At 41.4% G+C, this 16,777-nt stretch overlaps 1 protein-coding gene across 2 annotated transcripts in view; it reads left to right on the forward strand.

The window, feature by feature from the left end:
• Nucleotides 1–16,777, forward strand: part of Efa6 (Exchange factor for Arf 6) — a 279,435-nt gene that overhangs the window by 241,088 nt on the left and 21,570 nt on the right. For both annotated transcript variants that reach the window (XM_084589581.1, XM_084589582.1), the window contains exons 6-11: nucleotides 3,263–3,321; nucleotides 6,973–7,106; nucleotides 8,206–8,302; nucleotides 12,942–13,023; nucleotides 13,334–13,404; nucleotides 16,379–16,536. In XM_084589581.1, the coding sequence (XP_084445707.1) occupies nucleotides 3,263–3,321; nucleotides 6,973–7,106; nucleotides 8,206–8,302; nucleotides 12,942–13,023; nucleotides 13,334–13,404; nucleotides 16,379–16,536 (601 nt within the window). The remainder of the gene's footprint in view (nucleotides 1–3,262; nucleotides 3,322–6,972; nucleotides 7,107–8,205; nucleotides 8,303–12,941; nucleotides 13,024–13,333; nucleotides 13,405–16,378; nucleotides 16,537–16,777) is intronic.

Raw genomic sequence — 16,777 nt, forward strand, 5'->3', positions numbered from 1 at the left:
TTAACAAGCTTTCACTGTGTTTAATGAAAAGCTTTTCAAAGTGTGCTGAGCGTTCTTCATTTTGAACAGAGTTAGAAATGCCATCCCATGTAACAGCATCATAAACTCTATTAGTCTCTTCCCATAATTGTTAGAGTTAGAGAACAGGTAAGTTGGACACGTTGCCACGTGCCTTGTGGCCTTTGTATTCCTTTTAGTGGCTATGAAGTCAGCCTTAGGATTAGGATCATTTCTTGTACAATATATAAGCTACTCAAGGTACTTTCACATCTAAAGAGAACTGAATGTTGATGTACCAATTGGTTGAAAAAAGGGATTCACTGGGGTCCACACACTTCGAATGGGTTTTAGTGGCCTTTCGTGTAATTGTATTACAAGTTTAAGATACTGAAGTATATTGTGTCTCAGGTTTTAATGCAATTAATTAAATAGCAACAAGTCAATGCATTAAGTATTCAGAGTCTATGAAAATTAAGACAGACTTACCCTTTAAGTAAAGTATGCCAAATATGTACAAAGGGAAAACATATATATTCTGCTTTACTTTTTTCTTGCATGTTGTGTCATACTTGAAAAACGATTGAGGTATTCATAACATATGGCATTCATTTAGTCTTAAATATACAGCCAAGCTCTCTTTGTTTTAGTTCGTATTTTTTGTAATGAGGTGTGTGCAGTATATTAGGTTTTTTGCATTAATTTATTAGGCAGTTGTGTATATACTATATGAACACTATTGCAACTCCTTCATTTTGTTTTCCTAACAAAAATTAATGCCATATCTTAGGGACACGTTAACGCTTTTGAACATTTTAGTGTAGAGTGTTGCACAGAGTGAGGGTGATTTCTGCAGAAAAAGGAAGAAATAGGCCCAGCAACTGACCTGAATATTGTGCGCCGCTATTAGAGTTTGGCAACATTGAGTAATAAAAACTATTTTGCTATTGCAGTATATCTCCATGGTGGCATGGAAACCTTATTGTCATGAAGAGCTTTTAGAGTCAGTTTGTTTAGAGTGGTACTGTAGATCTTGTCAATTGCAGTGTGAAACTATATTGATTAGGGCTAATATTACTATACCTAATACTTTGCACTGGTTCACGTTTGTGGCCTGCATTTGGTTTGCTGGGAGAAGCAGTTCTGTCTCATTTTTAAAGTCATGACATATTTTTTTCCTTTGCTCCTTTTTATTTTTTTCTGGCAAGTAAACTTCTTGCGCACTTTAAGCTGCTGTACGATAGTCTGCGGATATCAAAAAGAAAACATTTAGGCATACAGCTAAAGAAGCAAAATTTATCCTTTGTCTCATGTATGAATGAAGTGTAATATGAATGACTGCCTGCCTAATTTGTGAATGAAACAGGTATTTAATAGCTTTGCTCTTGAGCTGCTACGATCTGACTATCTTAGAACATAAACTTGGCCTCCGTGCAAGTGCCTTTTGACCTGCATTGACTGGAGCATGTAGACAGAGTATAGTGTAATCCTTTACATGCTCCTCTTTAATTTAAGTCTGGTCACTGTCTTCTTACTCGCTTACAAAAACTTAGCTTCTTGCATGATTATATAACCAGTAAACAGAAGGCTTCAGCTTGAAAAACCCATCTGACCTTCTTGCTGTCATAAGCATAAAATGCACACATCTCTAGGCTATGGCTGAAGCCAAAAACTATTTGATGTTCTGATAGATTAAAGAGACACTGAAAGGCAAATTGAAGCTGACCTGTACAGTTTAGTCCACTTACACTCGCCACAGTCATAGTGAACTCTCTTTTGTTTCGAGTGAGGGTGGTGCTACCATCGGGGTATGCATTAAAGCAATGGCACTGCATCTCGATAGAATGCATTAACCGTGACCTCACACCTCAGTTAAAGTGAACTAGAATGCACTGTAAACTCAGCCCTTCATGCAATGAAAAAACGCAAGCTTCCCACCAGTGTAGCAATCTAAAAGTATTTTCCAGCTTCCTTTACAACACCACACCCCTTGCAACCCCCCACCGGAATTAAAAGCAACACAAAAGTCAATGGAATTAGTAGAACCACTGGACAAGCATATCCCAATGGCCATGTTGCCAGTCAGTGCGTGTGTATTGGCTGGTCTTGAGGTCTTGAGCTGAAACAGAAGCCTGGTGGGCATGAGACAGGGGTAACTCCGAAAACGATGCTACTGCACGCAGTTGTTGATCAGCCACTGGCTGCAGTATCGGAACTTTGAATGTTGGTCACTCGCGTGGAAAACCAGGAAGCCAACTTGTGCAGACACAGCACACACCATGGCCCGCACGCACAAGAGAAACAAGACGATGCCAATCATGCAGTGTGGTTTCATTTTCGTGCCTTATTGACGTGCAAATATATGGGTTAGGCCCATCATGGGCCCACATGGTATCTAGATCGGCTACATGCTGTTGTGAACGTTGCATTTGGAGTGGCATTGCACGGCCAGCACTTTTTATTCAGGCGGCTGAGTGAGTGTAGTCCCACTCGCATTCTAGCTCAATTCATTGCAGTTGTGTTCATTGAACTCTCCTGTTGCCTTTCACCAGCACTACCCTACAGCTTACTGCTCTGATAATTCATCACAGCAAGGAGGTACTTGCATGGCCACTGTGTCATGGCAGTACTGCGCAAGCTCTTTTGTCATGTAGTCATGAAGTCAAACAGTTGTATTAGATTTTGTACACTGAAAAGTTGTTTCAATAATTGTAAACAAGATGCTTAGTCTACAGTGAGACTACAACTGCTACTATTAGGTGATTGCCCCTCTCTTGTTAACACCTGGTAAACTTTACAGGTATGCTAAATTAAGTTCATGATGAGTGGAAACAAAAATTGCTATACTTCGTCTCCTTCATTTGGTAGCTGTGCCTTAAAAAAAAGCATTTATTTTTAGACTAAACTATCTGCATTGATATTTGAAGGTATATTAAAATAGCCTGCAATAATTTCCGAACATGTTTGATTTGATTCCCACCAAATTTTTACTATTTGTGTTTGCTTTGCACACCAAAATTTGATATTTGCGCACCTCTAAAAAATAAAGTATATTCAAACATTAATCAAAGTTATTTTACTTTTATTGATTTCGGCTTGGTTCTATTTACAGTTTTTTCAGTCTGTTTAAGCCAGTGTTCAGGACCTATTAATTACATATGTAACCAACTTGTACCATGCTCAGAGCTTCTTTGCATTAACTATGATTATTCTGTTATCCTTCCTTCGTTATTTGCTTTGGCTAATTGGCAGCTATCCTTTGCAGATGCTGTGCACACTCTCACATGCGCACTAATGCTCTTGAACACTGACCTTCACAGTGAGGTGAGTATCATGATCCATTCATGGTATCTGTATATTTTTCGCCACTATTTCCACCTGGAACAGTAGCTTTTTCTTGACAGGTTTCATACGCAGTTATTTCTATTCACCCTCTAGCATACATGGAGATTTTGAGCTTGTTTACCATTTTTCATTGCACCTTCTTGGGCTGAAAAATGTAACGAAATCTGCAAGCATGACATCATTTGTGTGGTAGTATATCATGAGCCCCTTTTTTTTCAGTCAGGTGGTCGTCGGAAGAAGCGAGTAAGTTGAAAATTTGGGTCATGCTTGTTTCCAGAGTGTATTGGCACTCTCCCCAGTGGTGTGTATAAGTTTAGCACATCACATGAAGGTTCTGGAGTGTTGTTTCAGGCAAACATTGATTCCTCCCCTTGTGTTCTTGTTCCAACTTATAGGTGCATTTATGCTTGATGCAGAGTAAATTGTATGCTACTGGAGGAAATACTGCGTGACGTAGAGGCTTATGAAATTAAACCAAGCATTGATCAAGGGGGTCTGGTAGCATTGTGATGTGTATTTTGCTTTTTTTTTTCCATCCGTGCTTTTTCAGTCATTACTTTTGAACGCTCAATATCAATACTTTCACCAGTCAAGGGTGTTAATGTTTTATCATACTGAATTCAATTTATGATGCTTATTAGAAAATAGTCTTTTGTCCCTTATCGCCTCACACTTGTGCACATTCAGAATTAATGCGAATATGGAAAAGAGCATGCACTCTTTGCAACTTTGTAACTCTTTTTCTTTTTTTCTGGCTCCAGAAGGGCCTGCTTCTTGAGCTCGCCTGTTTCTGTGTTTTATTTATTAACAAGGGCACGTATGAAGGAAGCCAACAGCCGCTGAAACAAAAAGCCAACTGCCAACGAGCACCTTATGTGAGATTTGGAGGTTGTGGGTTCGCATCCTGTAGGCGACATGTGGTGTTTTACCTTCTGATTGTGTTCAGACATAAAATGCTTACATTATAACTTACATTATAACTTTCACTTTGATCAGTAGCTAACAATTAAAAAAATATATACATATATAATATATATATATATATATATATATATATATATATATATATATATATATATATATATATACATATATATATATATATATATATATATATATATATATATATATATATATATATATACACATACATACAATCGTGCCTCGTTAATATGGGCACTTTGGTTTCGGTCCAAAACTGTCCATAAAGTGAGTCATCCATAATGAGTCATGAATAAAAACGAAAAGGATTTTATTGAGGAAAAAAATTGTAATTAATGACTGCTTTTGTACATAACGGTGTGCACTGGACTCAAAATTTTACAGAACACCGGCAATTTTGAGTGCATTATCCTTGATATCATTCTCCTCGAAAAATTGTACTGCAGTCTGAAGCGACTCGTGCACCATGACATGCGTGATGGTGGGTTTTGTGTTGGTTGAACTGTTGAGCACGAACTCCTCACTGGCCGATGAATCAGTGCCCGATTCTCTACTCACCGCCACTTCCAAAGTGGCCTCATCACTGAGCTAAGTAACCGCTAAGCAGCTGCTTGAGATTCTCCTGAGGCGAGGAAACAGCCTAGCTGTCAATACTACCCAATTCTCTATGGATCCGTCGACTCGAGATGCCATGTCTGTTCTTAAAACTTGTCAGCCATCCTCTTGAGTAGTCACGTCTAGCCAGAGTGTAGAATAATTTTTCTCACTAAACATCACCCTGTTTTACTGAACGAAATGTTTCGTAAGTCATCAGCTAAAACCTATCAAGATGGAGGAGAAGGAACAAGCCTTCTCTTGAAGCATTTCGCCGCTTACGACAGCACCATTTGCACGCACATTCCCAAACCACATTAGCAAGGCTGACTCCATTTCTTCGAACTGCACTGGGCACTGTCGGACTGTGGCTGATGCTGCGATGCCGACGTTGAGTCATTTATCAGAGTCCTGTAGTATCGATGCTACCGTCGGCCTGGTGAGGCTGAGGCCTAGTTTAACTTGGGCCCAGTCCAAAACGGCACTGATTGCTCTAGATGCTTTGCATTTTTTTGCCTAGTTAACTTTCCTGCCTTTTCATTCTTTTGATTCTCTCTTTTTTGCCTTTTACTGTTTCCGTAAGGAAACGAGGGAGTCAAGTTGACAAGCTGCTATGCAGAGAGCTATCGAACATTCCATCTTCTTGGCACCGTTTCTATGTGTTCCTATGAAATAAACACTGCAAGCTGAAGTACAGTTTCTAACGACGGCTAGCCGACTACGAAGAGCTCAGACCTTGTCAAGGCCGCATCGTTGACTCAAAGCGAAGCTGACATGCGATCGTTTGGGGTGCAAAATGTGGCAGTTCGGCAGCGCAACAAGGACGAAAACCAGGAGCATGAGAGGGAAGCACATACGTCCAGGACGGAATGCCCGGTCCCAGTTGCGTGCTAGTCGCCTTTCTTTTGTCGCTCTACTTTGTGAATGTGTCTTAACTTTCACCGAAAAGCGTTAACGGCTTCATGGAACACACATTGCGCTTTTGGAAAGAATAACTTCAGTTCCCGCCGCCACTTTAGGCACTTGTTTTTCTTCCTGTCATTTCTTTCTTACGCTTTTACCGGCCTCTCTGTTCACGTTCAGCAGAATTGATTGCAACCACATGTTGCTGTTTTCCCGACTGTGGACTGTGGCCTCTCGTTGCGGCACTTCCGCTGCACCCAGAAATCTCCCGGTTCCCTTCCTTTGGGGTCTTTCTTACTTTGCTGACCCTCGGTTTGCTGTGTACATTCCTCTCTGCTCTTGCCCCCCCCCCCCCCCCCCCCCCTGAAACGGCGACACGCCCGCTTTGGTTCTTCACAGGACTCGTTCAGGCATCCGGCCGTATCAACTGTCGCATAGGTTCAGGGGCGGCGCACAACTTGCATTCAGGCTCCTCTGCTTTTTTTCAAGCACTGTACATATTAACGAGGCAAAAATACATGGGCCCAAGTGGGCCATGTGCATTCTTCCCCTGTCTATTGTCCAGACAGCGAGTTTCCATATAAAGAGGCATAAATACATTGAAAAAGTTTCGTCCCCAGAAAAACTGTCCATAATTCGGGTTGTCCATATTAACGGGGGTCATATTAATGAGGCACGACTGTATATATATATATACATATATTTTGTGTGTGTGTGTGTGCATGTGCGTGTGTATGTGTGCGTGCGTGTGGATTCCTTTATACTTTTCTTGGCTGCTGTGGCTGTTGGCTCCTTTCGTATATGCTATATTAGAAGGACTCCTCATTTTCTTTAAATATGTGTTACTGAACAAGGACACAGGTTACACATCATGAATTTTTCTGCTTTTTTCTATTCTTGCAGTTCCTTCTATCCAGTGCCTTTACCATATAATTATTTATTTGTCCTTGATTGATAGATGCTTCTAGATTTTGCTTAGAGCTAGGAAATGCACAGTTTCTTTCAGTTCCTCACGTAAGTTGCAGCAGACTTGGCTGCGTTATTTCTTGTTCTCTGTTAATGTGTATTGGTTTTTTCATTACCGAAAATAAATAGGTTATTGTGGCTCATTTTTTTCTCACTGTATGCTACAGGTTTCTTTTTGTTCACTGCGAATGACTGTATCTGACTTCACTATGCTTATCAACATAGAATGTTGGCCACAAGATGACCTGCCTGGAGTTCATTGAAAACCTGGCTGAGCTCAACGAAGGCGAGAACTTCCCCAAAGATGTGCTAAAGGCGCTCTACATGTCCATCAAAACGGCACCACTCGAATGGGCTGTGTATGTTCACTCTTCATTGTATTGACCTTTTGCCTTGATAGTAGACGAGATAGTGCCTTTAACAGCACCTTTCCATTCCGCTAATTCTTATATTTTTTTGTTTAAGATAGTTCGGGGGGGGAAGGGAAGCCACACTATCTGTCTCATTTTTCAGCGGACAACTACACTTAGAATTAATCTCATGTAATCAGAGGTACATAAGTTGTCAGTTACAACCCCTATACAAAAGTAGCCTCCTCCAACCTGACTAGCGGATGGATGCTAAGTGGAATGGTATTACGGAATACTGAACGCTGCACAAAGAACGGTTACTTTGTAACTTTGATACAAAATCATGTGCATCTAAGAAAGATGATTCTCGTGTTACTACCACAGCACCGATGCTGGCTTTTCTGCAACATGGGGTGCTTACGCTGTAGAAAAAAGAGCAAAAGCAACAAAAGAGGAGGCTGGCACATATTGAAAGAATGGTAGCTTGTAGGCCGTGGCAATTTTTTAATTGCTGTGAGTTTATTCACCTGCCGTTAGCAGAAACTGTGGTAAAACTGCTACCAGTTTCACTTAAGAACCGCTCTGCTCACCTTCCAGTGTCCCATTAGTTTGAATAATGTAGTGCAAGTACTACATGCCCCAGACTTGTATAGCAAGATTTTGGGAAGGTTAACTCGAAGAATGTGAAGGCATTCTTGCTCGACAGTTGTACTAGCTCAGACAGTTGGCCTAGTTGGTTCAACACGTGCCTGGAGACAGCACACCTCAAAGGAACAAAGACAACGCACACAATGGCACTGACTTTGAACTGATCAAAGTCAGCGTTATTGCATGCCTCATCTTCATTCTTTTAAGTTCCTTTACTTCCTGTCTACGTGACAGTTCTGTTCAGTCAGGTCCTTTTGGAGTATCGTAGAATTGCTAAGCATGGCATGCGTATCTCTGAAGACATAACATGATAATGCATGCCCAGTAAAAGTTTTGCAAGAAACTATTGTGAACTTGCTCTGAATTCAGTGTCATGTAATAGACCTTTGTGAACTGAGCATACGCAAGGAGTTTTAAGCTCTGGATTTCGTTTCACATCGTGGCTGTTCTTGTTTTGCAGGGATGACTCTGAGCAGGAAGCACCAGCACAAGATAATCATACGAATTCTTCTGAAGCCAGACCAACAGGATTTATTGGACACAATCCTTTTCTTGAAGTATGAACATTGCTTATGGGGATCTAAATATATCTTGACGCTGCTCAACTTGATGTTCCATGCACACACTTTTGTGACCATGTTTTCAGGTTGTCATAGTGTCTTTCTCAAATTTCTAAACAGCGCATGTGTGACGTATGTGCTTTGATGCCTGACATGTAAAGCTAGTGTCAAAGACTTGTCTGTCATCTAGCTGCACCAAGGACCATTGGCTATGCATACAGATATGTCGCACTTCTGATGTTAATTTAAATTGCTAAATTACCAAGCTAATGCAGAAACTGTACCTTTGGGCACAGTTCCTCCAGACTTTTGACAAAAGGGTCAGATGCATGCAATGAAATTATTTTCTGTAGCATCACCGTTACACATTCATTGCTGATGGCTGTGCAGACTGAACCAAGCGAGGTTGGGGAGAAAAATGATCGCCTTGCAAGCAGTTATTTAGGAATATATTGCATAAAAAGCACCAATTTTACGCATTTTGAAACCACTGTGATAGAGCACAGAAGCTGAACATGATGTCACCATCCAGTACTTTGCGAAGCAGCTAGCATTTGTTTTCATTTGATTGCCACACTATCAGTAAGACACCATATTGAAAAAAATTCACTGTATATTGATAGGGTGCCTTTTAAGATGTACAGTCGGATATGGTAACTTTTTTGAACTTCTAACTCCTGCACTACAAGTAAATATTGTGCGCATAATGTTTCTTGCAGCCTTTGTCACACTTCTTGACAAAAAAATGCAGTGCCGGTGCCGAGTAGCTGACATCAGCAGATTGTGACTTGGAAGCACTTGTTTACACAGTCGAAAATTTTGTCAACGTGTACACCGGTTGGCAGTCAATGTGTTCAGTTTTTTCTCATTAACAAAATGCTAACTTTAAGTCTGGCTCTTCTTTGTTAAGAAAAACTACTACCATATCGACAGGCTAATAAACCTGGAAAAATTAATCACCACGGTAGCTTTGTGACTTAGGTGTTTGGCTACTGTGCTAAAGATTGTGGGTAAAACCTTGACCTAGACGACCTTAATTCAACAGAAGCAGGACAAAATAGCATTCCTGCCATATGCAATGTAAGAGGGTAATAAATAAACTCCAGTAGTAGAACTTGATCCGGACATCTCCACTACGGCATCCATTGCGGCCCACATGCAGTTTCAAGATGTAAAACCTTTCTTATCACGCTTCCCCCACTACTAAACCAGAAAAAAATGACGACTGGACATAAAGTAAACAAAACAAGATGTCTGTTATTTTAGAGTATTATTAGGGAAGGAAGGCATAGCAGGGGGCGGCAAAAAATTAGGTGGGTGGATGCGATTAAGAAGTTCGCAGGGGTCAGGTGGATGCAGCTATAGCGCAGGACCGGGTTAATTGGAGGAAAACGGTGGAGGCCTTTGCCCTGCAGTGGGTACAGTTTGGCTGATGATGATGATGATGATGATGATGATGATTAGGTCTCTGTAATCGAAAGTATGAATTTTCACTCTTCACTTCAACAGTCGAACCCGGATAATTCGAATTTTGGTTATATCGAACTCGCGCGATATCTCCTTGCAAATTTCGTGTAAATGTATAGGGAAGCTGCGTTGTATTTTGAACTCCAATTTCATCGGTCGTTCGATATATCGAACTCCGCACCACGCAATAGAAGGTGCGCCTTCCCTAAAGGCGATCGCATCACCCTTGGTTGTTTGCCGTGTGATGTTTTCAAACCATGCGCAGAAGAATTGAGAGGACAGTTCGGCGATAACTGGTCTAGAGCAGCGCTGCACCTTTTTCCCAAAGAAGCACGCATCTACGGTGATCGTTTGCCGTGCGCCAGCACGTCACGTTTGCAAGCCATGTGCGTGAAAGAACGAGAGGGAACCAATTTGGCAATGGCCGGTACAGAGCAGACACAGCCAATGCAACTGTAGTGTTCGGGAGAGGGGAAACAACGGGATAGAGTGAAGCGCAAGGGTGTGCCCATTCTTCTGCCGAGCTTTCTCTCTCCCCTTCTTCTCTCCTTCCCAGTCTGCGTGCACAGCAGCACGCACTACGCATGCGCTAACAGCCAGCTCAGCCCGTGGCAGACAGAACGTCTGACGTTTTCTGCAGTATGTGTTGAGTCGTCCATTCTTGCATCTATGAATATACGAAAGCATGCCGTCAGCTGCGATAATGACACCGGCTTTTAGTACTGTTCGCTCCAGTATAGTCGAAAGATAAGCATGCTGTGATGTTATCGCTGAACAGCATCTTGGTGCGCTGCCATTAAATAAGCTGTGGATGCCACGGCTGTAACGGAGGGACTTGTCACCGACTGACGTTTTTTTTTTCTTTTTTTTTTTTTTTTCCCCATTCTCGGCGGCAAAAGTGGAGGATGGATTCATTATGCGAGTGGGTTGATTATGCGACAAATACAATATCATTTATCACCATCGCAAGTGGCTCCTCAAGCTGATTTCTGTATATCGAATTATCAATATATCGAACTATTTTACAATCCCCTTCAAGTTCGATGTATCCTGGTTCGACATTTCGATTTGCAGAGCAACATCAGGCATCTTTGGCAGGATCATGTGCAGATGTCACAGTGAAGCGTATGTAAGCGAAATCAAAAGGACATTTAGGTATTCTGAAGGTAATTAGCAATACAGCACGCTGCAGGCATATTCCAAGTCACTCATGTTGACCAGTGAAGTTTGTTAGAAGTTGTTAGAAGTTAGCATTGTTAGAAGTTGTGCACAACACTTTAACATAATAATAATGTTCAGGCAGAAAACAAACCGCAGGCAGGGTCAGACAGAAATTGACTTTTTTTCATGGTATTTATCCAGAGGTCCATTGCTGTTTACATCTTAAGCTAGGTAGTGCACTCCCCTTCCCCAGTGTGAAGTAGCAGGCCAGGGTCTTCTTCCCGCCAGCCAACCTCCCCACCTTTCTTTCCTTTATATTATCTCCTATTTTGCTGATTTCTGCAAGATGAGAAGTTTGGGTTTTGCATGGCTCAAATCACCCCTGAGAGTAATAGTATGCTTATATAACTATCACTTCACTCTGTATTGCCCTGCCTATGGGAGAAAATGCAGTTATGTCAAGATTTTACAGATGCAAAATCTATGACGAGCGACATAGCTGGTACTGGGTTCACGGCATATACTTGACAGAGCTCAATAACTAACTAAATGTAGGGAATAGATTTTTGTTTTATCTTAGGATTCAAGATTATATTGCAAAATTTAAGGTTTTTAACATTGAAAGTGAGCCCAGCTTTTTAATTTTATTTTATTGGCAGTTGGGGGGGGGGCTCAAAATATTGAACGTCAAAAATACGCATTTGAAATGAGCTTGATGTGGAAGAAATTCCTTTATAATGTCTGACAACCAACCAGCTCAGCAATTAACACATTTGAAAGCTTGCTTAGTTAGATTTCCCGCATTGCGAATTTATAAAATAATGTTATGCGCGTGATATTGTCGCAGAAATCAAGTTAACTTCTGCATCATCAAATACAAGAATGGCATACGTATTTGGTGTGTAAAATTTGCCAATGACACCATTCTATAAATATTCAATGTGGGAAAGCCAATTCAGTGGGCTTTCAAAAGCGTATTTCTGACATTCAATATTTCTAACCAGATTGCATCTTAAGAAAATTTGAATACGTGGCTCACCCTCTTTGTTGATGGTTTCCAGTTTAGCAGTATATAATCTTGACTCCATAGAAAAAAAAAATGAGTTAATTAGTCAGTTTCAGTAAACTGTCTAGTTATTGTACTCAGTCTTGGCAATAATGTTTGCCTTGCTTTTCACTCAACCTGCACAGACCTCAGCAGCACACCTCAAAGGTTTTAAAATAAAAATTTATATAGAATAAAAAAATCACCCTGAACATTTCAGCTTGATACTTAGCGGAAATTTTTCTACTTAAGAGACATTCAAACCTAATGAAGTCTGTTCCAATGAGCAACTTACTGTGATAACTATGTCACAGACGAGAAGTCACATCTCTGGATTCTTGCATTTGCTTGTTGCCATGCATTACTGAATATTTATGAAGTCAGTCACTCTGGTAAAGAAGCACAGAGAGGGAACAGGTTAGTACATAAGCATGCAAAATATGTAGCCATTCAAAGCCAACACCAAGAAATGACTTTTGGTCAAAGCACAGAAGCTTGATAATGTACCTGAGTGCTGGTACAAATAGTTTTCAGAATTTCCTTTAGCCATGTTAAATTTTACCTTGTGCAGCTCTCACTATACTGTTAACCTCTCAATTCTTGAATTGGCAAAATGCTATGTTCCCATGGAAATATTTGGTTGACGTTGCCTGTTATGCTATGCAGAGATTGCCGTCTGTTGAAAGAACTTCTTAATGGTATGGGTTTTGTGTTTTGCATTGCATAAACTACCAGTCGCCTTAAATCACTAATGCTTATTATTATGAAAGAGAACTGAACAAGGGTTGAGGGGCAGCCTCAGTTCACAAGCCAAGCCAACGTTTTGACAAGGGCACTTGTCTTCGCATGGGCTTGGCATTTATCTCTGTTCAGTAATGCTATACATCTCGTGCTAAATTTGAGATTTCTCTTGCTGGGAAATTAATTCTTTTGCTTAATTTTATGTTACTTGCCTTGTTTCAGGTTCCCAATCCTAATTGTGCCACTGAATATAAGAAGGGCTATGTGATGCGTAAATGCTGTTTAGATCCAGGTGGGAAAAGAAGTAAGTGTCACTAGTCATGTTCATTTAAGCACTAACAAGCACTCTTTTACTAATATAGCACATATAACAATCACCAGAATAGAATTATGGCACCTTGGCGTGGTCAGGCTTGCAATGACCAGGCCTGCCACGTGAAGAAAAATAAAAAAGTAAAAAGTGCTTCTTGTAAAACAAATTTCACTTTTATCCATTATGTGCCATAATCAGAAATGATCTCCTTCATTAAGTTAATTAGTTTAAGCTGTGAATTGTATGTGTAAGTTGACAAACACAGTGTCATATTTGAACATTGAAATATTGACAATTTCAGCTCCCCTTGGAAAACGTGGATGGAAAATGTTTTGTGCAACTCTGCGTGACCTTGTGCTCTATTTACATAAGGTAAGAATTAAACAACATTCTTTTTATATCTCCCCAGATACCCTTTCCTCCGTAAATTTAAACCCGTTTTTCTTAAAATAGTGCTCAGCTAAGTGGAAGAAAGTAGAACTCTGCAATATTTATATTTTCCTGTGGTAATTATTGTGTAACTTTATTGAGGGGTTTTTTCCCTTTTTTTTTTCTTTTTTTTTTTTTTTTTTTTTTTTTTTTTTTTTTTTTTTTTTTTTTTTACTGCAGTATTTCAAAAGCAATAGCAGTATATCAAGCCTCTGACCCGCTACTTCTAATGTACAGCATTTTTTTTTCTACAATGATTTAATGATCGGGGATTAGTACTACAAGTTCTTGCTCTGTTTGAAATGCATATCAGCTCATTTAATTAATGGGCCATAATATCAACAGTTATTTTTTTTTTATATTGTTACAGCTGTCAAATGAGCCCACATCTCAATATTATTTACCATTTTTATGATGGCTGTGAGCGGAAGGCAGCTCAGAGACTCAGAAACTTAGCTCAGGTCACATAAACAGACCAACAGTGTTCATGTCTCACAACAACAACTCTCGCCTCTTTTCCATGATTCAGGAATATGCAGAACTCGCCTGTATATTATTTAAATTTTTTGCTGTCTTTGGTTTCCTTGTCTTGTGACAGCAGACAACGGGTGTAATTTCATTAATTTCAAAAGGAGATGCAGAGGGTAGCACGGCGCTGCTGCCATTTTTCGACGCTCTTGAGGAATGAACCCAGTAGTACTAACATACCTTTTCTGTACTAACTGAAATATTAATATATCAGGACTCATTAATACTAGCTGCGGGATCTGTCTGTACACAGCAGCAGGTTCTGGGCTGTATGTTGCACTTTCGGCGGCTCCCATTTTGAAATTTTACTTACCGTATTTACTCGCATAATGATCGCACTTTTTTTTAAAATACTGACGCAAATTTCGGGGTGCGATCATTACGCGGGGTAAAATTTCTACAAAAAATTTTTAGCACCGAAAACGCAAACAAGTTGCAGGTCAGACGTCTTAGAACATATATCTCGATTACAACCAAAAATAAAAGCTGAGTAAGGCTTACCTTCGCAATAAACACGCACATTAAGCATCACATGGAGTGCACAATGCCCATTTATTTTTTTTCATCTGTACTCTAATCAAAGTCTGAATCCTCGCCATCCTCGCTTTCACTGCTGCACGACTCATCGGAAACGGCAGTGTCGTCGCTGGGAGCATCTTCACAATCCTACAGGAAGTCATCTTCCGTTCCATCCAAAGCGTTAGATATGCCTGTCTTCTTAAAACTCTTAGCCACTACCTCGTCGGGGATACTGCTCCACGCTTCTGTGATCCACGAGCACAGCATCTCCACGGATGGCCTTCTAATCTTTCCGCTCGGCGTCAAATCATGCTGGCCCATCGCCATTCACTCAGCATAAAGTCGTCAAACGTTGTCCTTGAACGGTTTGTTCAAAGACACGTCGAGAGGCTGCAGCAGTAAAGTCAGGCCGCCAGGAATGACTGCAATGTCCGTGCGCAGCTCTTTCAGCTTGGCACGCACGCTGTCCACAAGGTGACCCCTAAAACTGTCCAAAACCAGAAGCGAGGGAAGCAGAAATACTCCTGGTCTTCTTCCCCAAACAGTCTTGATCCAGTCGACCATCAGGTCTGCAGTCATCCACCCTTTCATCTGTGCACGTATATGGATGCCACGGGGAAAGTTTCCCTTCGGAATAGTCTTCCGTTTGAAGATCACGTATGGTGGCAGCTTCCGCCCGTCGGCCGTAACAGCAAGCATGACTGTGCATCGCTGTTTTTCTGCGCCAGACGTCTTCACGAGGATGCTCCGAGCACCCTTCTCGTTCACAGTTGTATTCCAGGGCATGTCGAACGTCAGTGGAGTTTGATCGGCGTTTCCAATTTGCGACGTGAGGTAACCGCATTTTTCGCGAAGCCTAGTGACGAAGTGATGGAAGTCTATCACTTTGCTTTCATACGCGGCTGGGAGCCGCTGGCACAACGACGTTCGCCGCCTCAGTGAAAGTCCATTCCGTCGCATAAAGCGAGTCGTCCAACCGGAGCTAGCGCCGAAATCCTTTGCGGCGATTCCCAGCTTCCTGGCAGTTGTGCGCGCCTGCGTCTGTATCATTTCTAATGACACTGCACAACCATCCTTGTGCAGGTCCCTCACGTATTCTAGGACCGCCTCCTCAACACGAGGGAACTTGCCCGTTTTGGGTTCATGGAAAGCCCGCCGTGTCTTGTTCGTAGCCATCAGCTTCTCGCGCTGCTTCTTCCAATAGCGTATCCTCATTTCGTCCACGCCGAAATGCCTACCAGCAGCGTGGTTGCCATGCTCCAGTGCATAGTCGACAGCCTTGAGCTTGAACGCGGCGGTGTAACTGGCATACCGCCCCATGGTGAAATGGCGTAAACTCGCACAAAAACACAAAGCACGCTACGACACTGCCGAATTGCAAAATGGCGAACGCCGCAAAGCATGGAATCATGGGAACACCAACGTTACTAGACTAGGTTGGGAACTCGTCGGAATGCATTCGCTGCGGGGTGACTGCAGATCAACCACCAGGCGGCTCCATGTTCGGGGTGCGATCATTACGCGGGGAATTTAAAAAATGGAATTTTGACCTCAAAATTCAGGGGTGCGATCATTACGCGAGTGCGATCATTATGCGAGTAAATACGGTAATTAAAAGGCACCAGTCTTTTATCTCAACTTTAGCCACATCCTCTGTATGCTGCTCGACATGGCATACATGCTTAATGGTGGAGCTTTACATTGACATTTTTGCGTGCCTATATTACCTTTTATTATCGCTGATTGAAAGTGTGTAATGTGCAGGTCCTTTATATAATTGTACCTTAGCTCTGTGTTCACCACTTAATCATGTCTGCTCATTTGCATTTGCATCTGCTGCCACATTTAATAATATCTATTCTCATTTCAGGATGAGCAGGGATTTAGGAAAAACCAATTATATGAAAGCTTGCACAATTCCATCCGAATTCATCACTCTCTGTCAGCGAAGGCTACTGACTACACGAAAAAGCAACACGTGTTCCGGCTACAAACAGCAGACCAAGCAGAGTACCTTTTTCAAACTGGGTGAGCCTTGTCTGGTAATGTGGTTGGGCTCTCTTGGAAAAAGGGAACTGTTGAGAGATCTTGGTTGTGGTCTGGGTGCCAACATTGCAAGCACTTCTTTGGCAAGCTTTATTTGATTACATTGTGCGCTCAGACAGATGAATAATACTTTGCGCATCACAAGCTGAAATTACTAGAGACCTGCACTAAGTGCTACCAGATAAAGTACCCACCTTCTTTATTAGATTCTCTTCTACTTCTG

The sequence above is a fragment of the Amblyomma maculatum genome, chromosome 1 (genome assembly GCF_055883805.1).
Source record: "Amblyomma maculatum isolate TAMU_Amacu chromosome 1, ASM5588380v1, whole genome shotgun sequence".
Classification (NCBI taxonomy): Eukaryota; Metazoa; Arthropoda; class Arachnida; order Ixodida; family Ixodidae; genus Amblyomma; species Amblyomma maculatum.